General features: G+C 41.2%; 1 protein-coding gene across 3 annotated transcripts in view; it reads right to left on the reverse strand.

Annotated features, from left to right (window-relative positions):
• The window catches only part of amotl1 (angiomotin like 1), a 255,112-nt gene that overhangs the window by 60,323 nt on the left and 170,349 nt on the right, over positions 1-24,440 (reverse strand). For 2 of the 3 annotated variants that reach the window (XM_052617189.1, XM_052617188.1), the window contains one exon: positions 22,431-22,580. The exons of the other annotated variant lie outside the window; for it this stretch is intronic. In XM_052617189.1, coding sequence (XP_052473149.1) covers positions 22,431-22,580 — 150 coding nt within the window. The remainder of the gene's footprint in view (positions 1-22,430; positions 22,581-24,440) is intronic. 3 annotated transcript variants of the gene reach the window in all.

Genomic DNA, 24,440 nt, shown 5'->3' on the forward strand with positions numbered 1-24,440 from the left:
TGACACTGACTCACTGCTGAGCTGCCAGTTTTAATCTGAACAGCTCTTAAAGCTGAGTGGATGGTTAAATGCATGATTGGCTAGTATTAAAAAAAATAGCATCTTTCCAGCATTAAGGTAATAACAGTACTGTTTTTTTTTTTGTTTTTTTTTCATCTTGTTGCAGTTATAAATTTGACTGCTAAATGAATGATAAAGAACTATATTAAAGGGGGGGGGGTGAAATGCTTTTTCATGCATACTGAGTTTTTTACACTGGTAAAGAGTTGAATTCAAGTTTCAAAAATTAAGTTGTACGTTTTAAGGAGTATTTTGTTCGAAAAATACTCCTTCCGGTTTGTCACAAGTTTCTGAAAGTGTTTTTTCGAGTATGGCTCTGTGTGACATTAGATGGAGAGGAATTTCCTTATATGGGTCCTAAGGGCATTTCTGCCGGAAGAGCGTGCGCTCCCGTATAGCAGAGCACTGAGAGCACAGACATTCACTGATCAGAGCGAGAGTGTCGCGAAATGTCACAAAAGAAGTGTGTTTTTGGTTGCCAGGGCAAGACAACCCTGCACAGATTACCAAAAAAAAAAAAAGACAGCATTAAGGGACCAGTGGATGGAGTTTATTTTTACAGATCAACGGAGTTGTGCAAGTGTTTTTGTTTGTTCCCTGCATTTCGAAGATGCTTGTTATACAAACAAGGCCCAGTTTGACGCCGGATTTGCACATCGTTTATTTCTGAAGGATAATGCAGTCCCAACGAAAAAGGGTCACGATCGTGTGTTGGAACCGCAGGCGGTGAGTAAAACTGCTTCAAATATCTCTGTGTTGTTAACTTAGCTATCGGTGCGTAAGCACATCAAGTAAACAACATGCGATGTCGTCATCAAACTGCACTTTCCACATGTACATATAAAAAAAAAAAAAAAAAAAAAAAAAAAAAAAAGATGACATAAAGTGGAACTTAAGCCCTATTCGGACGGGACTAGTTTTACAGGGGGTCGTTAGAGAAATCTGCGTTTCACAGACGTACTTGGTGATTTTAATCCCGGCCGAATCTGCCACGTCTGTGTTTTTCTCACACAACCTCTGTGATAATTCCAGAGCAAATTACCTACCGTTTTTCAGCAAACTCGGTGATCCTCTGAGAAAACTAATCCCGTCCGAATGCGAATGTCTGTGATTGCCGGTGATATTTTATTTCACAGCGCGTTTCCTTGTGTGTTTTGGCCAACGTGAATTACCGTAGATGCTCTTACCGCGCGGATGTTTGATAGATTTGCTTAGCGGCAAATAATTAATAATAAAAAAATTATACAAATAATAAAATCAAGAGCAAGATCACGTAAACTGTTAATACCTGCTACTGTAATATCAGTATCAGGTAAGATTACTCACGTTAATTTATGTACTCAGTTACATAATGTTTTAATTAACGTTACATTTAATAAAAAAAAATGAAAACAAGTTAAACTAAAGGAACCACACATTAACATGGTTTTGTTATACTAGCCATTTAGTATTTATTGTGTAATAATACTAAGGCAATCATTCTGAATGAATGCAATGCACGCATACAGAGCGCGTGATCTCTGTGACGCCCAGATGCACAAATCAGACCCTCCCACCTCTGTAATAAACACGGAGATACTAGTCCCGTCCGAACTGGTACATGAAAATCACGGATGTCAGGTGGTAAGAATCAAAACTCAAACGTAGTTTAGAAAACTAGTCCCGTCCGAATAGTGCTTTAGTCATTTTCAAAAACCGCTAAGCAAATATATACAGTTTCAGTACATACCACATAGAGACATCGTTGCTGATGCTGCTCTTGTTAAATTTCAGCCTCTGGATCTGATTCTAGATCAGAAATATACGCTGAATCTGACTGTTAGCCATGGTTTGTTTGGGATGATGTTTTTTATCCTCACGGTAATGTCACAGCTTCCAAACGCTCTCAACGCAAAAGCCTACTGGCGCTCCTGATTCTTTAGCTCCGCCCACACGTCACGCCTCCAGCCGGTCGTGCTTTTCCGGGAAAAATCGGTACAGACTATCTTTCTCTTATGAATATAATAAAACTAAAGACTTTTTGGAGTTATGAAGGACGAAGTACTACTCTATAGGTACTCAAGATTAACAGGATATTGAGTGAAAACGAGCATTTCACTGACCCCCCCCCCCCCCCCCCCCCCCCCTTTAAAACTTGTTTTGTAAAATTTCTTCTTCATTTGAATATTGATTTAAAAATCGGTTTAAATCATGAATCAATTTTTTTTTTTTTTTTTTTTTTTTAAATATGATATTACCTTACTTTAAAAGCAAGTAAAGAAGGTTCCCTTTAAAATTACTTTAGTTGTCAATTACTAAAGAGAACTTGAGTTTAATCGTGAGGACATTTTATTAATTCTTTAGAGTTTCAAAGATTTAATCGTGCCGGTTTAATTTAATTCATTTCTTGTTTTAGGCAAATTAGGCCTAAATAATGGGAATTAAATTAGACAATGCTTCACATTTAAACATGCAACAATTTCTTAATCAGTTTACAGACAAATGTCTTTTTCCCAATAAGTTATGTCAAAATAAAGGACAGGTAACGAATAACAAAAATGCATGTTGTTTTATTAAAGGAAAAAAATATATTTATATTTAAAAATATAAATTAAAATATAGGAATAATATATTAAAATATTGACATCTTGCATACTAATCCATGTAGCCTACCCCTCTAAAATAGACTACCACTTTTAATGCTCAAATGCAAAGTAAACCACAATTTCTTTTGAATAATATAACACATAATTAATATAATATAAATAATACTGCACACCTTTTAAATGTGTCCAATCTAAAATATGGTTTAATACCATGTAGCTTAGAAAATATAAGCACAGACTCAGGCACAGGCTTGACATTTATCCTGCTTGAATTCGTTCTAAGAAATGCACATAACTTCATAAACTTACATACCAAACTTTTATCTGTGAATATTAAATATTAAATATATTAGATATTTAAACTATAGTGTTTTTCTTTAATTTTCCGTGACTGAAGCAGTCAAATGAAACACATCAGCAAGGCAAAACTGACGTCTATTTGCGAAAATGTGCTTTGATGCGCTTGTTTGAAAACTTGTGGTTAAATCGCCACTCAGCGTTCAAAAGCTGCAAATGCACTTTATACCGCCGCTGCTGCAGTACCCGCGGCGGTAAAAGTGGCGTTTTCGATGTCTACTTAGTGTTTATAATATCTCTGTGTGATCGTGCCCTGGATTGGGCCTCAGCTCTTTGGAGACAACAGTCCCCCATTTGCTAAGATCTATAGGTGTTCACAGAGACTCTCCAACAGGTGTTCCACTATCCAGTCAGTGGGCATGAGGCAGCAAGAAGGTTGCTTGACCTACGCCAGGGGCATCAATTTGTGGCTGATTATGCCATTGAGTTCTGTACTCTGGCTTCTGAGAGTAAATGGGATTCAGAGGCTCTTCTCTCAACCTTCTACCGTGGCCTTTCTGAAGATGTTAAGGATGAATTAGCCAGTAGAGACTAGGGTTCATGTCTGGAGGAACTCATAACCTTGGCCATCCGCATTGATAACTGTATTCGTGAGAGGAGAAGAGAACGTTGCTCTCCCCAAGTCATGCCCATCTTATCACCTACAAATGTTCCAGAAATTGTTCATCTCAGGCCTACAGACAGAGGAAGAACCAATGCATCTGGGCAGGACTCACCTATCACCTAAAGAGAGAGAGAGATGCATGAGAGAGGGTCGTTGTTTCTACTGTGGAGGTACTGGCCACATGCGCTCTTCCCACCCTGAATTAGAGAATTGTAACCTCTCCCACTCATGTCATCTGCTTTTGAACTGCTTCAGAAAGCTAAGACTTTTTTCAAAATAAGATCTGCGGAATGCATACAACTTGGTACATATTCGGTAGGGTGATGAATGGAAAACAGCTTCAGTACTCCAACTGACCACTGGGAATACCAAGTCATGCCCTTTGGATTAGCTAATGGCCCATCTGTGTTTCAAGCCTTCATTAATGATGTCCTGAGGGAGATGTTGAATCGTTTTGTGTTTGTCTATCTAGATTACATATTAATCTTCTCAAACTCTCTACAGGAACATATTCACCATGTCCAACAGGTTCTGAAGAAGCTACTTGAGAATCATCTTTTTGTAAAGCTTGAAAAGTGTGAGTTTCATGTGTCTCAAGTCCCATTCCTAGGCTATGTTGTCTCTCGAGAAGGCCTCCAGATGAAACGAAAGAAGGTATCTGCCATCACAAACTGGCCCCCGCCCAAAACACTGAAGCAGGTACAGAGATTCCTTGGCTTTGCCAATTTCTATAGGAGGTTTATTCGTAACTTTTTGTAACAATTGCAGCACCCATTTCTGCTCTTACGAAGGGTTCACCCACTCAGATTCACTGGACGGCTGAAGCTCTGAAGTCTTTTGACAGGTTAAAGAAACTGTTTTCTTCTGCCCCAATATTGGTACACCCAGACCCTGAATTACCTTTTATTGTTGAAGTGGATGCATCTGAAGTTGGAATAGGAGCAGTGCTCTCTTAGAGATCCGTTACAGATAACAAGGTTCATCCATTTTCCTTCTTTTCCAGAAGCCTGTCTTCAGCAGAAAGCAATTACGGTGTGGGTAACTGAGAATTCCTAACTGTGAAACTAGCACTAGAAGAGTGGCACCACTGGCTAGAGGGGTCCAAGCATCCTTTCATTGTGTGGACAGACCACAATAACCTGTCCTATCTACAGCAGGCTAAGCGCCTTAATTAAGCACCTTCTCTCTTTGATATCAACGGAGGCGGTCGCATTTCTTTCCTCTCCTCCCTGCCTTTCCTTGCTTCGCTTGTTTTTTCTCTTGTCTTGTCTACTTGAGAGACTCTCTCTGCACTGCTCTCCTAAACTGGAATAGGGATTTGATAAATTGGTCTCTCAACGCAATTGACACCATCTTCTCGACGAGAAGCCTGGGTTCGGGGGAACCTGACTGCCCTGCTGGAACGTTTGCAGCTGGCTACACGATGGACGCGTGGGCGATTTGGCGGGTTGTGTGTCTGGCGGCTCTTTCCGTGGAGGACATTGAAGACATCTACCTATTCGGAACCATGATAACAGGTCTTCTGCTGATTGGATTAGGCTTTGCCCTGGGTTATCGGAAAATTAAGAAGACAGGAACAGCTGTCCAAAGCCTCACAAGGCTGCCCGTCATGATTGAAGTAGTGGGCAGAGCGGTCAGCATTGAGACTGAGACTATTGACCGCAATATGGATAACATCACGAAGAAGCTCACGGATTTGGAAAAGAAATTGGAGAATTTGGAGACCAATGGACAATGAACAATCATAGTGTCCGTGAAAAGAAATGCGGCTACTAGACCAAACAACTGGTATCTTATCTTCTTTTGGCTTTCTTTACCAGCTTTGGCTGGATGACAAAAATCTCCCAGGCGAGCAGGGCAGCTTGACTTCTCTTGCATTCCTCCCCCCTCTCCCACAGACACCTGCTGATTGTTGACTCTGTCTAGGACCTGACCAAGGACGTCTCCATGGCAACTTGCTGTGACGCTGTAAAATCTGCGGACTGAGGCATCTAGAGAGAGTTTCAACTCTCCAGGCCTACAAATACACAAACTCTTACACACATACAGATATGCATTCACCCTCCCAACCCCCATCCCCCGCCTTCGCCGCTTTGTTCCGCCAGTCTGGCAGGCGGGTCTGTGACCGGGGCTTTCAAGCTGCTGGACCGGATGGCTGTTTGCCCGTGCTGGATTACCTCAACCACCCCAAGTTCCGCACCCAGTTGCAAAGTCGTGTGTCTATGGTGTATTGATTATGTGCTTTTTGTGCTGAGGTGTTTTTCCTGTTCTCATACTGTGCTCCCATAAGGAGCATAGTCTGGGTGTTGGTTTTTTTCTCCTCACTTCCCTAATGTTATGCTGTATTTCTTCCTCAAATACCCTTTCTTCCTGTCCTGTCTACCCCACTGTCATATTGCATGTATGTATGTATGTATGTATGTATGTATGTATGGACAGGTTGATGGCTAATTCCGATGGAACTTGTGACTAGTGACAATAAAGGGCTACTACTACTACTACTAACTCGTCAGGCTAGGTGGGCCCTCTTTTTTTACCCGTTTCAATTTTGTGATCTCTTACAGACCTGGATCAAAGAATGTAAAGGCTGATGCCTTATCACGGCAGTATGATTGCTCCCAGAAGGACTGTTCCCCCAATTCATCATTACCAGAGACTGCATTCTGGCACCTATTTGCCGGTCCATCGAAGATATTGTGCGTGAGCACATTCCTGATGAGGTTCCAGCAGGATGCTTGTTTGTTCCCAAGGAAGCAAGATCTGAGGTCCTTCAGTGGGGTCATGCCTCCTCCCTTGCTGGACATCCAGGAGTAGAGAAGACATTGGATTTTATTCAAAGGAGGTTTTGGTGGCCAGAGTTGTTAAAAGAGGTCCGATCTTTTGTACCAGCCTGCCCGGTCTGTGCTCAACAGAAGTCTTCTAATCAGTGCCCTGCCGGTCTTCTACACCCATTGCCAATCCCTCAACGTCCCTGGTCTCATACATCCATGGATTTTATCACGGATTTGCCAATATCTGAAGGAAACACTGTCGTACTGGTGGTGGTGGACCGCTTCTCTAAGGCTGTACATTTCATTACATTACCTTAACTTCCTTCTGCTAAAGAAACCGCTGACATTGTCCTTCAAAATGTTGTAAGGATCCATGGAATTCCTGTGGACATCGTTATGGACCGGGGTCCCCAGTAAATGTCTTGTTATTGGAAGGCATTGTGGTCATTATTTAGCTCTTCTGTCAGTCTCTCTTCAGGTATCCACCCTCAGTCAAAAGGCCAAACAGAACGGGTGAATCAGGAGTTGGAGAAATATCTTCGCTGCTTCACATCCCATCAGCTATCCTCTTGGAGTCAGTTCCTGTTATGGGCAGAGCTGGCACACAACACCTTACGCAGCTCCTCCACTGGATTTTCTCCATTCAAGTGTCAATTTGGATTTGAGCCACCATTGTTCTTCAGTCAAGAAATAGAGGTTGGAGTCCATAATGCTTTGTTGAACAGTGCAGAAAGACATGGAAACGGGCTCAGTTGGCCTTGAAAAGTGATTCAACTCGCTACAAGAAGTATGCTGACAGGAGAAGAAGGGTGACCCCATACTTCAGAAAGGGTCTGGCTCTCAGCTAAGGATTTGCCTTTAAGAGATGAGTCCAAAAAACTTGCCCCAATATGTGTTACATACCAGCTTGCTCTACCAAGATCGATGAGAGTAAGACCTACTTTCCATGTTTCTCAACTGAAACCTGTAGTAACCTCTTCTTTGTCTCCCTCAGGCCTGCCCCCCCCCCCCCCCCCCCCCGTATTATAGAAGGTGCCCCACATATAAAGTGAGGAGGCTGTTAGACTCAAGATGCCGTGGCCGTGATTTTCACTACCTGGTCGACTGGGAGGGATATGGGTCTGAGGAGCGTACCTGGGTGCCATCACGACACATCTTGGACCCAGGCTTGATCAAAACATTCCATCACCTGCATCCTGACCATCCAGGGTCGTTTGGAACCGGCCATAAAGGGGGGGGGGGGGGGGGGGGGGGGCATTTCACACCACGGTCTGTCCAGCATAGGTAAACCTAGAGCACAAGACCTTCCACAATTTCCTCCTGATTTCCTGTTAATTATTAGCTCAATGATATCACCTGTGCCTGGCTTGTTCGTGTGCGCGTGCGGGCATATATAAGACCTGCATTTATTTGTATCTTTGTTCAGTCTTGAAGTTCTTTTGTTCAGACAGATCCTATGTTTTGGATTTCTTTGAGATACTTTTTACTCAGAACTTTGACCTGCTTATCTGGAAGCTTTACTTTGTTTTTTGGACCTTTTTGTCTTGTGGATCTGTACCTTCTTCAGCCATGCTTCTGATGTTAATTTGTATATTTATTCAAGAAAGACACTAAGTAGAGACTGTTTGTTTTTCTCCAATCCTGCCTTGTGTGGTTCTCTGCAATTTGGGTCTACACTGCTCTATGCTGTAGTGGCTAGAGCATTGGGCTACCAGCAACACATTCCGGGTTCTAGCCGTGGTTTTGACAGACAAACAAAATTTGCACAGCAGAAATTATACCTTTTAATGCTGACAATGTTATTAGTTTGGCATGTGGTAGGAAAATAAGTTTGCTCATAATAGCCCAAGTTACTTTGAAACCTTCCTGTTATTTTTTATTTTAATTTTTATGGCTATGTTATGAACATAACATTTCAAACATACTTAAATATGTTTCTGGTATCAGTGAGCACGGAGTGATTGTTAAATGCTCTGAGCGCGGAGGAGAAATTGTTGCCACTCCACTCAGCTCACATACTCTGGCATGAGTGAGATAGATGTTTTGCCCTATGAAATGAACAAGACCGCAGCAGCACAAGCACAGCATATCCGCCAAAAAACAACCTGCAGCAATACTCATTGCGGGACTCGCCAAGCTTTACTTTTGTGGCACGCATGGCAGTAAATAATACGATGACATGATCATGCAGTTGTAACGGATATGCAGATCATCGTTTCATGTGTTTAATTCAGATTTTCCAAATGAAACTCTTTTTGCACTAAATGCCTGGGCCTGGCGCCAGCCTGGCTGGACTTAAATTATTTACGATGCCCATGCGAGCTTCAAAGGAGACCTGAAACCCCCCCCAAATTCCTCCAACACACTGGAGACAAAGGAAACCTTTCGTAAAGTTCCTTACTTTTGTAAGTCCTTATTAATATGTATTTTAAATATGTTTACGGATTGCATAAAATGGTTAATTCTTGTTATGTGAAGAGTATAAGTTGCTAGCTTATACTTTAGGAAATGTCTCTGCTCACTTTAACTTTCTCAAATAGTCATGTGTATGTAACCCCCACCTTTGCAGGTCGTAAAACTTTACGACCTCCCTGGACAACAGGAGAGGAGAGAAGCCAAATCTTCTCCCCAATGCATTCTATGGAATGAATTCATTACCTCTTTGTTTTTATGTTTTATAAATGTATTACGTATTCCCTTTTGGTACATTTAGATGTTTCCCATATAAATTGGGACTATCTGCAGTGTTATCATGTGTTAAGCAAATCTTTAAATATGTGTAATTCTGCATTTGAATGTAACTTCATGTTTTGATCACATATATATATTATGTTTAGTATTGTTCTAATCGTCATGCTCTGACAGACCCATTTATCTAGAGCAAAGTAATGAAAAATGTATGTAATCTGAATTACAAACTTGCTAGAAATATCCCTGATGGAATCGGACAGGCCCTAGATCATCGGGGGGTTGTCTCCACATAGACAAAGGAACTTTTCCCTCCGCTTCAGATCGCGGACGTTCATTGGCTGTTAACGCAAAAAGAGGCGTGAACTATTTCAAGCTATAAGAATCGACCAATCAAGGTCCTTCCGCTCTTCTTCCGCTGACTCCCTTCCCTCCTGCATCGACCAACGTTACTTCCGCACGGCCTTAGGCCGCGCTCATAGCGCAAGCCCCCTCAGCACAGGGGCTGAGAGAAAAAGCCATTTTAATGGCTCCTTTGGAAGCTTTCGTTCTTTTCTTTTCTTTACTAAGTTTATTCAACTATTCGCCTCTCCACGCAAGGAAGACGAATTCTGGAACATTGTTTGTTGAACCTTTCAAATACCGCGCGAGGACAGAACAAAAGACCACGTGCTCCAGCGTGCGCCGGTCTCCAGCACGCGCACGCCGGTTTCAAAAGATCCAGCGCGCCGATGTCCAGCTCACGCACATTGGACACTTTGCAAGTATCAGTTTTCTATGGAGATTTAAATGCTGCTTTAAATTGTTGCTGTGATCTGATCGTTGTTGGTTTCCAAAAGTTACTGACTATGATTTCCATACCTGAGCTCCTTATGTGATCTCATTCTATTTTCTCTCTCTCTCTCTCTCTCTCTCTCTTTTATTTGGATTCCGTTATGTCTTGTATAAAGCTTACTGTTTGTATTGTCGTACGCATATTTACTCTGTGTGATTTGTAGTTTGATGTATTACTAGTTTAATTATTAAAAACCCATATACTGACGATTGGCTTGGACTCCACCCCACTCACATTATGAGTCACTGAGATGTCTGATCTATAGCTACAAGCTCTAAATTTAGAAATTAAATTTATCATTTTTCATGGCCAGAGAATATTTTTCCTTGAATTATAAGGCGTGATAACTTTATTGAAAATTGATAGGTCAACAGTGGTTTGCTGGACAAACCGCTGTTTGATTTGCAGTAATTTACAGTAAGAGCTATCACAACAATTGATATGAAGAATGGAATATTGACATATTAATGAGTAAATTACAATGCCCTGTGATTATTTATTGGTATAGGCAATTGAGCTATTTTTCATAATCAATCAAATTTAATGTAACTGTCATCTGAGATATAAATTAATCATATTCCTGATTAATTATTCTAATTCCCCATATATCATTTGAGTTAATTATTCTGTAAAACTCATTGTTGTTACACAGTCTATAAAAAATATTTAATAAAAACATTCAAAACAAGCAGGGTTGTAACAAAACCATTAAAAAACACACACCATGTTTACACCAGACTCGAGTGGCACAATCCAAGAAAACCCAATAGAACCCAGTGATGTTGTCTACTCCGGATACGGCATGATGCGACATGACGCGACAGTGTTTAGACGTACCTCCTCTCATCCGTGTGTCTTAATTTGATTAAATTAAAAATCTATTTCAACCATGGTAAACCATTACTGTATTGTGGGGTGTAACAGCGCAACATATAATAGCCATGGGGAAAAAAATGAGAATGGATTCATTTTCCACTGCTTTCCTGCTTGGAGGCGTGACCACGGAGGACAAAACATCTGAATATTCATTTATATAGCTTAAGTCAACATTAAACATTGAAAATAAGGGAAATTTCCTGGGTTACTCATCCAAAATACGGGAAATTTCAACATTCATCTTTCTGTTGCTATCCCTCTGCTGACAGCAGAAATCCGTACTACAAAACTGCTGCATTAATTTATTTTAAGCGACTTGTGAAACTAGGTCTAACGTGACTTTTCTTACAGATGTGTGAAATCGTGCTCTCACAACAATCACGCTGTTATCTTAAAAGCCCAACATCACGCTAAGGTTGCTTTCAAATAAGCAAAACGATGCTTTGAAATACGCAACACATACGCACTGGAGATGGATTATGTGTAAAACAGACATAAGGTACTTTGCACCTTGTGCAATGTGGAATTCGTTTACAGCTTTCTCAAGCAGTTTGTGATGCATTTTGGAAACAGGAGATGATCCCCTGGTCTAATGCACCACCTGTCTTAAGAAACCCATTCCCAAAGACTTAACGTTACTTTTAGTCATTATTTTATTTGGGTAGCACACATATTCTGAATGCCTTCGGCAGAATTCAAATTAGCCATTTTAATCTAGATTAATCTAGATGAATTCCAAGATTAATTCTAGATAAAGAAATCAATCTATGCCCACTACTAATATATATATATATATATATTAGGGGTGTAACGATACGCGTATTCGTATTGAACCGTTCGGTACGACGCTTTCGGTTTGGTACGCGGTACGCATTATGTATACCGAACGGTTCGTTGGAGTAATTAATTATATTTGAAAAAAAAAAAAAAGAGAGAGAAAGAAATATAATGATTTGCGTTCAACAAGGTAGCCCAATAACCCAAACAACGTAACAGGCAACGCCCCTGACACCCCCGAAGAAGAAAAAAACACCATCTTATATGTTTATGTTAGGCTACTCAGCAGGCGCTCGCTCACTCAGTACGCGCTGAAGGCTCGTTGCAAAATAGCCAATGCGTTTAACAGACTAGAAATGAGAAGATCCTCCAATAACCAACAGGTCTGGTGTTTGGGTGCACTTTGGATTCCCTTTAAGCTATAATGGTGATGGCAAGAGAGTGGTGGATAAAAAAACAACGGTATGTCGCATCTGCAACATGACAGGGTACACCAGCGGGATTACAAAAAAAAAAAACAAAAAAAAAACAGCGGGAATATCTGGGATATATGCGTCAGTACTATCTGGGAAAAGACGAAAAAAAGGAGAAACATGCACGCAGCAAACTATCCCTGCAGCATTTAGAAACTATAGCTTACAGGGAATCCAACCCAAACACCAGACCTGTTGGTTATTTTAGGATCTTATATTTCTGGTCTGTTAAATGCATTAGACATTTTGCAACGAGCCTTCAGCGCGTGCTGAGTGAGCGAGCGCCTTCACATATCGTGCCTAAAAACGCATGGAAAACGCTAAGCGCGTCTTTCTCCTCCTTTCCAAAGCGCTCGGGCAGAAGCGCTCATGAGGCGTCTGTCTTTGCTAAGCAACAATGACGTGCTCTCTCCATGAGACGCGGAAATTTCAGCGAAGGATAAATGGATTTGCAGCTCTAAAAATCGCTTGCAGTAGCTCTGCTACTGAATTTATTTCAAAATTGCAATCCATATACAACTATGATCAGCTGTTCCTTCATCTTGGCTGAGCTCTCAACGTTGTTACGGGAAAGGATGAAGCTGATTGGTTGGTTCTTGTCACATGACCCGCGGTGCGCTTGCGGCATTCTGAAAAGTTGAGATGTTTTTACATTTTGCTGTATCTAAAACGTATCGAACCGAACCGAACCGAACCGTGACATCAGTGTATCGTATCGAACCGAACCGTGAATTTTGTGAACCGTTACACCCCTAATATATATATATATATATATATATATATATATATATATATATATATATATATATATATATATATATATATACACACACACACACACACACACACACACACACTATCTCTGTCTATATTATGGAAACTGGTAAAACAAATGAAAAATATTATGAATGTTACATTCCTATTAGTAATTCCACATTGCCATAGCCTATGCTTCTCTATTCACACAACAGTGATTGAGTTAGTGCATTTATAAAACCAAAAACACAAACAATACAGTCGAGATCTCATGAAAGAGCAAGGACTGGCTGCCAGAGCCCGTCCACGGAGAGCCTTTCCACTCCCGAAGTCCTGTTGTACCGAATTTTGGTTGCAGTACTACCAAAGTACCACTGGGGTGCGATCGCCATGAGTGCAAAATGAATGGGAGTCTATGGGGCTAGACGGCTAAATTTGTCCCTTTCACCCGATTGTCATTGAGAAATCTCAGATCTGATTGTAGTTTTTGCAAGTTCAACATGGGTTATAGGTCAAAAGTTGAATGAACAAGTACTTATGTTCTTTCAATTTCTTACAGGTTGAGTTGTTGTTGCCCATAACATGCTAGCATTCTGCTAATGAACGCTGATTGGTCAGTGAAGGACTAATTACGACCAGAGATACTGCTTGATGGCATCTGAATCAGAATCAGCAGGATCAGCAGAAAGTTAAGGCAGACTTTTTCGCCCAAGTTTTTCTTTTCAATTGCAGCAACTTATTTTTGGTTGCTGGCACTTTTATCTGCCTATAGTTATGTATGCACTGTGAAATTTACACGGAAAAAAAATAAATAATTGAGTACTTGTTGTGTTATTCTTGTGTTAAGAAATACTGGATACATATAGTATAGTATTGCCAATTTAAAAAAAAAAAAAAACAGAAACAAATGTCATGCTGAATAGTGCTAAATATCAATACAAATTTTAAAAGGAAAAAATTGCCTCGCAGGTGTGCAATGGCAAATTGTTCTAATAGTGGGCAAGGGTTGTACTATTTCTCATTTCCCAAGAATGAAAAAGGTAACCCATGTGGACTGTGTTAAAGCCTACCTGAATTTACGGTGGTTCAAGTGGGAGGGAAAGTTGGCCAAATGCAAAGTTGGCTAATGTCCAGATCGTAACGATATGTGTTGTTGGGATATTTTCAAATTTTACATCATCATCAAAATTATTCTGATATTATCACTAATATTCTATATATTGCCCATCCCTAGATACAACCATTAAAAAAATGCTGTATAAAATTCCACAATAACTATCTCTATTAAACAGTAAGACATAACGCTCACCCATTGCTTGTAAATGAGATCCTCCCTCTGATACCTTATGATGAAACATTCAATGATCTCCTGTTAACATCCAATGATCAGTTGTGCGTCCTGCTTAAGTTGAAAGAGCAGCTCCTTCTCTATGGCAATAGAAGCCAGTGCAAAGAGTCATGTTTATCTGGTTGTATTCCGTGACACAGTCATTGATGATTCATTTGATCCAGATTGGACAAATATAATAGATTTATAAATATAAAATATTTGCAAGCACCAGTAAACTCAGCAAAGACTGTAATCCTCCATACAACCCAATTTATTCGACAAAGTAAAATAAGCCACATGGAGGTGGAGACTACAAAATATGTATTACATCTGCACAGACTGATCCAGTAATAACCAGATCCAAATCAGCTCAGCCAGAGACATGTTGCAATGTACACCAGCACCTGTCTCTGATTGGGGTGATGATCACAATTGATAAGGTCGGTCACAGATGACCATAGTTCATAAGGTCAGTCCAGAATTCTCTTCACCTGCTGTTTAAAAGAAAGAATTACAGTCTGAAATGATGACGGAAGAAAGATCATTCACACTAGGAGAACATCAAGCCATTCTCACAGCTTTGCCTCCTCTGATAAGACAAGATCCAAACACAGAGTTTTGGCGAGAATTATACTCCTTGGTTGAAGTACATCAAATGTCACTAAGAGACATACCATTGTGAAAGCTAAAATCCCAAGAGACAAATGGGAACACTTGCAAGTGTAACGGAGTCCAGCGAGTAGTGCTGTGCAGGTAAACCTCACTCCTCGATCTCAAGAGACGCACTAGCGACAGACGCTAGTGGCTGTAGCCAATTAGCCTCCTTGTTAGTGCATCCGCCTCCCATGCCGAAGACCCAGGTTCGAGCCCCACTCGGAGCAAGTGCGAGGAGCGTCAGAGAGGACCCGGGAGAGAGGGGTTACACAAAAAGAAATCCAAAAGGTCCTGGACAGCGGTAAAGTGAAAGTTATGACATTTGCCAAGTATGGTTACCCATACTCGGAATCGGTGCACTGCATTTAACCCATCCAAATACACACATACAGCAGTGAGAAGTGAACACACACCCGGAGCAGTGGGCAGCTATAGATCCAGCACCTGGGGGGCAACTTGGGGTTCAGTGCATTGCTCAAGGGCACTTCAGCAATGATTTTTGAGGTTTGAAGAGAGCACTGTTCATTAACTCCCTCCCACCTACAACTCCTGCCAGCACAGAGACTTGTACCGGCGACCTTCTGGTAACTAGTCCGGCTCTCTAACAATTAGGCCACAGCTGTAAGATTCCTTTCACATCAGTAACATTGATTAAGCAAAAAGATGATGAATCTCCAGATGAATATGCACTGTGTAAATGGAATGCTTATGAAAGATGGGCTCGCTGTGCCAAAAAAGAACCAGATAGAGATACTTTACATTTTACTGACAAACTTGTGAATGGTTTTAGCACAAAATATCAACAATCCTTATTACTTGGAGTCAACCCAGGAGAAACAATTGACTAAATTATGCAATGGGCTGGTCGTCTAGAGATGTCTATCACATCAAACAAGGATGAAGGAAACAGGAAAAATCGAAACGCTGTGGCATTCTTTCCATGTGGGGTATAATTGTAGCATATGAGCAGTTCATTCAATAATTGGTTCTGAATTAATGAATCATGGCTCGTTGTTTCTAAAACAATGCACATCCCTTATGAAACACAAAGCTTTTTTGCCTCTGAACTCATGCATGTAAACCAAACCCTCTGCAAGCTAAATGACCGGCCTGGTCATGGCTGGAATTAAATTGTTTATGACACCCCAGAGTGTTAACAGACATTCCACAGTCACGTTTGAGCAGCTGCAGAGAGGTTACAAACCTATCACACACACACACACACACACATACACACACAAACGTTTCTTTACACTCATCATTCAGAGTTTGTATTCAATACTAAGATGTATTTGATAGGTTTGTGCGTTGCATAACTGGTTAGCCCTGTTATGCGATGGATATGATTTTCTGATTTGTAACTTGGAAATGTTTCTCCTAATTAATGTTCTCAAATAGAGTCATGATTTTGTAACCCTACCTCTGACCAGGTCATAAAAATTTTGACCCAACTGGGAGAAACAGAAAAGGCCCAGCTCACTAGGAATTCTTGTAAATTCTTGAATTTAATGTATTTCCTTTTTGTACTTATATGTCTTCCCATATCTGCAATTTTATCATGTGTTAACCAAACTTTAAATGTGTGTAATTCTACATATGAATGTAACTTTATGTTTCTCCAACCTTTACCTGTCAGTCTTGGTATTTGTTTAACCGTCTTGCTTTGACTGAACCACTCATACATAGGAAATTACAGTAAAGTGTATTATTCTGGAATTACCATTACCACACCTTGCTGGAATATAACTGCTGAATTCTGACAACACCATAACTTACTCGAGTGGGTGTCTCCACAGAGACAAATGAACTTTTTCCCGCTTCAGATCATTGGACATTCATTGGTTGTTTGCGTGAACAGAGGTGTGAACCAAGTCGCTCCATAAAGAAGATTGACGCACTTAGTCTCGGAGCACTTAGTCTGAGAGAATTTCTGGTTCCCATGGCTCCTTAGGGAGCTCTCATCTCCATTTTTCTTTTCTTTAAAAGAAAAAGTTTTATTCTGATATTCACCTCTCCCTCCAAGAGGGAGACAAACTCTGAATCATTTCTTTGGTAACTCCACATTCAAAGAACCTTTAAAACTTAGCGCGAATCTGCTCACCCCGAAAGACACGAGAGAACACGCCAAGCTCCAAAAGACTGACACATGCACGCTCGTCTTTCGCAGTCACAAATAGACACACATGCGAGTATTATTTTCTATAGAGATTTAAATGCTGCTTAAGGTTGTCTATTCTCTTTTACAAGGTGATCTGATTCCTTGTTGTCTTTCAAAAGGTTACTGTCTGTGATTTTGCCATACTCGATCCGAGCAGGTGACAAACGTGCCTGCATCGTGGTCGTGATCGTGACACGCCAGTCCTCGGACTTGGCCTGTGCAGGCGTGCTAAACTTCAGTCCCCTGACTGAGAGGTTCAAAAAGCACAGATCTAGAAAAGGACACAACACCTCATCCTTCCTCAGAACAGTGAAGTACCGGCTGTAGGACCCGGCCTCTGCAACCCAAGGAGGGACCACCTCGATGGTCTGCTTGGGGCCCAACAGAACTGGATTCTGTGGCCTCTCACTACAGTGTGCAGGACCCACTGAGACACATTTGGCAGTAGTTTCACGCTGCAAAATAGTCTACTAAGGCATAGGTCTTCAACCCAGCTCCTGGGGACCCACTGTCCTGCAGAGATCAGCTCCAACCCTAATCAAACACACCTGAACCAGATAATCAAGGTCAGGATCACTTGTAAAGTCACAGGCCAGGTGTGCTGAAGCAGGTTGCAAGTAAACTTTGCAGGACAGTGGGTCCCCAGGAGCAGGGTTGAAGACCTATGTACTAAGGGAATCAGCCTCTCAAGACTGATCTCTGCTGGCATCAGAGCATTTAGCTCAGTGCCCTGAAGCGGCGCACCAGCAGGAGATGGCCGAACTAGCTGCTCTGGAAACCTCCCAGGAGGTCGCGAGCCTCTTAGCACCGCTACGTTTCCGGGGCGGTAACTGAGAGAAGCGCTCGCTGGAGATCGTTGCACCATGGAACACCAGCTGGGTTGGCAGATCGATCTTCTGAAGGCACTAAGGAGAGATGGGCACCGTGTAATGTGGTGTACACCGCTCTTCCCCAGAGGGGCCTGCCCTCTGAGGTCCTGAGCTGCAACATCAGGACTCTCGTAGCTGAAGTCTCCTAAAAACGATGGTCCTCAGGCCCATGTCGTCTGCTAGGAAGACTAGACCAGAGCCTGCTCGGGGCAGGACCATGTGAAGTACACTTGACAGGGGCTCCCACACTGCCATGTGACCTCCTAAGGGAACCAGTCTCGCGAGACTGGCTTCTGGTGCGCCTAGAGCCACTAGCTCGGTGCCCTGAAGCGATGGACTGGCAGGGGACGACCATACTAGCTGCTCTAGAGACCTCCGTAGAGGTAGCAAGCCTCTCAGCACCGCTACGTTTCCGGGTGGTAAATGAGAGAAGCACTCTCCGGAGATCGCTGCGCCCTGGAACACCGGCAGGGTTGGCAGAACGATCTCCTGAGGGCACTGAGGAGAGACGGGCACTGTGTAATGCGGTGTACACCACTCTTCCCCAGAGGGAGCTGGCCCTCAAAACGTCCTAGGCCTAGGCGTCAGGACGTTATGATGAAGGCTATTCAGCAAAAAAAAAGGTCCGTAGAACTGCTTTCCATTAGAAGCCTTCGGCCTGGGAGCGCCACTTTGACTCTAGCGTCTGTGGAGTACAAAAGTGACACCCCCGGCGCGAGGGGCTGGAACACAGTTGGGACTGCTCCGCCCAGCAGCCCCTGACCGCCTCAACCTCCTCAGAGGAAGAGCGGTACACATGTGTTCTCACACAAAAAAATTACATCCCTAGAGTCCCTGTACATCTAACTTCACATAGTCAGATAAATGTCATTTTATTCCTTAGAATTAAATGTAGTCAGCAACCAGACTTGTCAACACGGTCTGGTGTAGAAAAAAACTCTCATAAAAATGAAACAATGTAATAGACACATTGCCTCGGCAGCGCGTATGGCTTTTATATATATATATATATATATATATATATATATATATATATATATATATATATATATATATATATTATGTTATGCTACTCAGTCACACAAATAACATCAATCTCCTCAGAGAAAGATGGATGCTGCAGCGAGCTGTCTCAGAGGGCGAAGAAATCGAGCGCTGGTTTCCAAGCCTCGAGAACGAGCTCTAGATCTAGATAACACGGGTGGAGATAGGACGAGCCGTCTACAACCCGTTCGCCAGATCATGTGTGATTCCCGCTTTCACGGTCGCCGCCGGCGAGAGCGGAGCGCTTAACAGCAAGAAAAGCACAATCAGCCCCCCCCGAGAGCTGACTGCGCGAGCTCCACTCTTCATTAATGCTGCTTCTGTTAATATTAGGTCATAATATGCTTGTGTGACTGGTGCTTGTGCAACTGGTGAGCTCATCGATGCCTTTCCACATCAATCTCCTCAGAGAAAGACAGAGAAAGACAGCGCGTCGCGCCCTCTCATCGGGGAGAAAGTACTGCAAATGTGGACATTCATCCCCTGAGAGTGGGCGCCAGATCTGGTGTCTAAGAAAGAAGATAGGGACTTGCCCGTCTTACATTCCTTCCAGCAGATTCGAAAGCGAATCCGGCGAGCACAACCACCGCACCGCCTCGGCGAAAGTGGGGCTTGTACCACGAGAAATGCCAGTGAAAGCTCTCTCCTCAAAGAGAGCCTTCTGAGAGTGAAGCAAAGGCTCGCATCGCAGCCGTCAACTCCCTCGAGAGCTGACACTGCGCGCTTCACTCTCAAGCAGACAACACACAAGCTGCGTGTGTCCCTACCTTTTTTTTATTTTATTTTTTGGCAGGGAAAACACACAGCCTGAACGCTGCCTGCTCTCGCCCAAAACTTCTCTTGATTGAAGCTTTGACAATGGAGTTTATCTGTGGACAAACGACACTAAATAAGACTCACAAACAGATAGCGACTGACACACACACAGAGCGCTTGCTGAAGACACAAGGCTGATTACCGGCTTCGCCACTCATGCTTTTATGGTTCCTGTTCTCTGACGCCACCCGCCTATCACTTCTCGCCCTTCCTTTGGACTGATTATACACGTTATTCGGAGAGGTCACGCTGGATGCGGATTGAAGAACGCGCTAAAAGACGGGGAGGAGACCGGTCTGATGCCGGTTTCATAAGAAATTTAAGGGGACTGACTCTGAGGCGATCGGATACCGATTCCATACCCAACCCTACTTTTCAAAAATATATTTTTTGATAAACGAACCCAAAACTGGCTATGTCCTTGCTGGAGTGTGATGTGATTTGTGTCATGTCATGTGCAGGTGCGATTGATCGCGTACAAAACCAATAAGGTGTCGGAATGGTATATGTTTATACTTCTCATCCAACCACAATCAAATTCACTTCATCCGGATGGCGCGATTTATCTGGATAGGTTTTTTTTGTTTGTTTGTTTGGTTTTTTTATTTGAATGATGACAAGCCGGAATGAAAACAAGCCGAAATGAAATAGCAGTGATGAAGCTATTTTTAAAATGTAAGGAGTAGAAAGTAAGTCGGCTTTGTGGTTTGTGGTTACTCAAGTAAATTATAGATACCCCAAATTTTACTTAAGTAAGGTAGCAAAGTATTTGTACTTCATTACTTGATACCTCTGAAAATATGATATATGGAGGGAAGTTGTGTGCAATTCCTCCTGATCCATTTTGCATTGAAATTATCTATCCTCTTCATTTAGGTGGAATTAATGTTCCACGTGCAATTGCGGCAGGTAAAACCACAGTGGTGGAATAATGATTTAGTGGATGAAATAAATTATGAACCATTTGGAATGGTTTAAATACTCAAAAAGAGCATTAAAGCAGCTCAAGAGGAAGGAATTCAAGCAATGGGACATATTGTTGTAGCAAATGGAATAGCAAAATAATGTCTGAGAGGAAATTAACACAAATTCCAGGGAACTTATCACGGTCAGACTGGATAGTTCTAACTATGGTAGGAGTTCTTGTGTTTATGCTAGTAATACACATCATCATATGTGTTACTAGAAGGAGAGGTATTAACTCTATCAAGTTAGTTATTTCTAACCATATGGATAAAGCAGAGTATGGGAAATTGCACCACTTATAAAACACAACCCCACAAACAATCAACACCTGCTTACTGATTCAATTTTACTATTAATGCCCCAGAGAAACAAACATACAGCTGGCAAGACAACAAGTTTCTCTCCTATGCCTGATACATATGACAATAAAGAGTTCTAGGCAAGGCAAATGGTAGCCGGTCCTGTGATTCAACCATAACGGGGTTTCAGATCAACAATGAGCTCTTTTTTTTTCCTGTGACATCCTCAAACTTTAAAAATCTTTTTTTTACTCCGATGTTAGTAACTTACCAGAGTACAAATGATAGCTGTGCAGAGTTACCGAAATCGGTGGTCTCATCCACCATAACTGCGACAAAATTGGTGTTGATGATTTTTTTTTTGTTTTTTTTGATGGCATCATTTAGCACCTCAGCAATATAATTAATTTGAGACAGAGATCATTTTTAAATTTCCCGATGTTTCCGTAAAAACGGTGACAATGGCGAGGTTGTGTCACAAGTCAGCATTGAATTCTGATAGCAGAGACAGTAATTCCAAGTAATTACCTCGATTCATGGTGTCCTTCTCCTCGTCATGTCCCCTGAAAAACAACTCTTGCTGTCCCAAAAGATGACACAATCAATGATGCACTTCAGTATATCCCGGTTTTTCTTCACTTTCTCATAGTGCAGGCTTCTCTCTCATCTCCGCTGTTCATCCAGCTGCAAATCCACCCTGGACTCACCAGAGGTCTTCAAATGTACCACCACTGTGAGGTGACATTCGGCTGTTTGGTGTTTGATAGCTGCCTTGGTGAAGTTATTAAAGCTGTTGAAACCTGTGCTTTTCCATGTTCCCTCATTGGTTCCCTCATTTCTCTCCAAATGAGCGCCTTGAAAAAGGCACATGAAGGAGATCGAAAACAGGATCGGTAAGAGGTGTGAAGGTAGCGGAAATAGCTTAGTTCACTTACATCACCCACAACCAGCCAAAAGTTCAAACAGGTAACCTAATTTTTTGTTATTATTGTTTATCATTTTATGTTGATGGTTGTATAATTTTTTGTAGCCCATTGTTCTTGATTTTGAAACATAAAAAAATTAAATTAAAAAATTAAAATAAAAAACCGTGCCCACGACAACTTTCTGGCCTCCCTCCTCCAACCCAACTCCTTACTGTTAAATTATTCTCATCCCATACTAGGAATTTGGGTTCTCTTGGTTCAGTCTATATTCTGAGCTTGGAGCCCTCCCTCAGGACTGCACACCAAATATGCTTAAAATTTTCTCAATTATATGTAAGTGTGAACTCAACAGTGACATTATTCAGCTCAATTTATTTCAGTGTTGATTCAACTCAGTTCTCCTCTGGTTACAGTCAGTTTTGTTTTGCACACTGGGGGCTTTAGGAAATTAAGGCACAATTTTCTATAAATCTGATTAGGAAATAGATTGTGGAAAGAACTATAAAATGAAAAGAAATGAAAAGTTTTTCATTTAGTTCTAGTTCTGTAAACCCTAAATTCTAATGAAAATTTTTCAAACACTGACCTGTTGTGTTCGCAATGATTCCAGTTCTCTCTCCAGGCGAGTACGTAGACGTTGTTCCAGCTGCTCACGTTTCTCACATGCGACCTGTATTTGTGCTAGTGCCTGCTGCAACCGCTCCACTCGCTCCACATACTTCTGCTTTTTACTCAACTACAGCACACAGACAGATAAAAGAGAGATATACTTGAGATTACGGACAATGCTTAGTGGGTATTTTATATCAGGTCACTGAAAAGGCTATACGTACATGTGGTCAAACTATTAATCAAAGCACTGATGGTTCACAAGTCACTATGAAGGTATCAAATAAACAAAACTGACATAAAATCAGGAAGAGACATAGGGAGACGGAATGGCTGTCCTTATTTAGTTTAAGATAGGAGATATGACTATGCAGTTATCACTTGTTCAAAGGAATGCAGCAGGGTAATAAAACCTAGGGAGACTGATAGCTATGCTAGCAGGAACACATCAAACACCTCAAGGTAAATTAACAGAGACATTATGAAGTGTTTCTAGTCTGCTCAAGGGATTGGTTTTAGGACGGTAATAGAAAAGACAGGAATTATGCTACTAATAACCTCTACAGAACATTAAGGGGACAACAGTTGCTAGAACTGCTCTAATTCTATACCGTTGGGGAAGATGGTGTTAGTCCAACTAACTAAAATAAGGTCAAATTAAAACTAAAAGGTCATAATTGCTGTATGACACTAAAAGGAAAAGCAAATAGATCAGCTGATTTAATTAAAGCTCATAATTTAAAAAGATAATAATAATAAATCAACTTAGCTGAATTGGTACTTTAATGCTAAACACTCACTTTCTTTCTAGAGCACTTTCAAAAACCACAATGAGCACCAAAGTGCTGTACATGAAAGAGAAAACAACTAAAAAAACAAATAAATACAATCGATATACATACAAATTACAACACATTATTAAAATCCAAAGAAAATAAATAGGTTTTTAACATCCTATGAAAAGACCCTAGAGTAAGAGTTGTTTTTAAGGAGAGGGGAAACTCATTCCATAATCTAGGGGCAGCCACGGAAAAAGCTCTATCTCCTCTACATTTAGATTAGATTAGATTAGATTCAACTTTATTGTCATTATGCAGAGTGCAAGTACAGAGCTAATGAAATGCAGTTAGTATATAACCAGAAGTGCAAGAATATAGCGTATATACATAAAATTGCAGAGTAAGTGAAGCTATGGTTTACATAATGTACAGTGGAGATGCTATGTACAGTATTGAGTGGAGTTTACACAAAATATAAATAGAAATACAATGTAGGGATTGTATGTACATTATGAACAAAGCAATGTAGGATTACATATACCGTATTTTTCGGACTATAAGTCTCACCTGAGTATAAGTCGCTTCAGTCCAAAAATACGTCATGATGAGGAAAGAAACATATATAAATTGCACTGGACTATAAGTCGCATTTATTTAGAACCAAGAACCAAGAGAAAACATTACCATCTACAGCCACGGGAGGGCATGTAGTCTACACGTCTTCAGTGTAGACTACATGAGCACTGAGCAGCATAGAGTGCCCTCTCGCGGCTGTAGACGGTAATGTTTTCTGTTGGTTAATTTACCTGGTTCATGTCAAATTAATTTTGATAAATAAGTCGCACCTGACTATAAGTCGCAGGACCAGCCAAACTATGAAAAAAAGTGCGACTTATAGTCCGGAAAATATGGTACACATTATTAACAGCAACAACGTGAGAACAGTGGTAATAAATACAGTTGGATGAGTGGGCAAAAGTATTGTTAAACAATGTATTCTATGCAAAATAACAGTAGTGCAATGATATTTTTATATATATTTATATTTTATATTTTATTTTATTATTTATATTTTACTGTGCTTTGAACAGTAACAACTTTAGACAGTTTACAGTGCAATAGCTAGAACAGTGTGCAGTCTGTGAAAAGTATGAGTAGTTCAAATACATGTAAGTAAAAGTACTGTGACCAGTGCAGTGTAGCAGAAA

The sequence above is a fragment of the Carassius gibelio genome, chromosome A15, assembly GCF_023724105.1.
Source record: "Carassius gibelio isolate Cgi1373 ecotype wild population from Czech Republic chromosome A15, carGib1.2-hapl.c, whole genome shotgun sequence".
Taxonomy (NCBI): Eukaryota; Metazoa; Chordata; class Actinopteri; order Cypriniformes; family Cyprinidae; genus Carassius; species Carassius gibelio.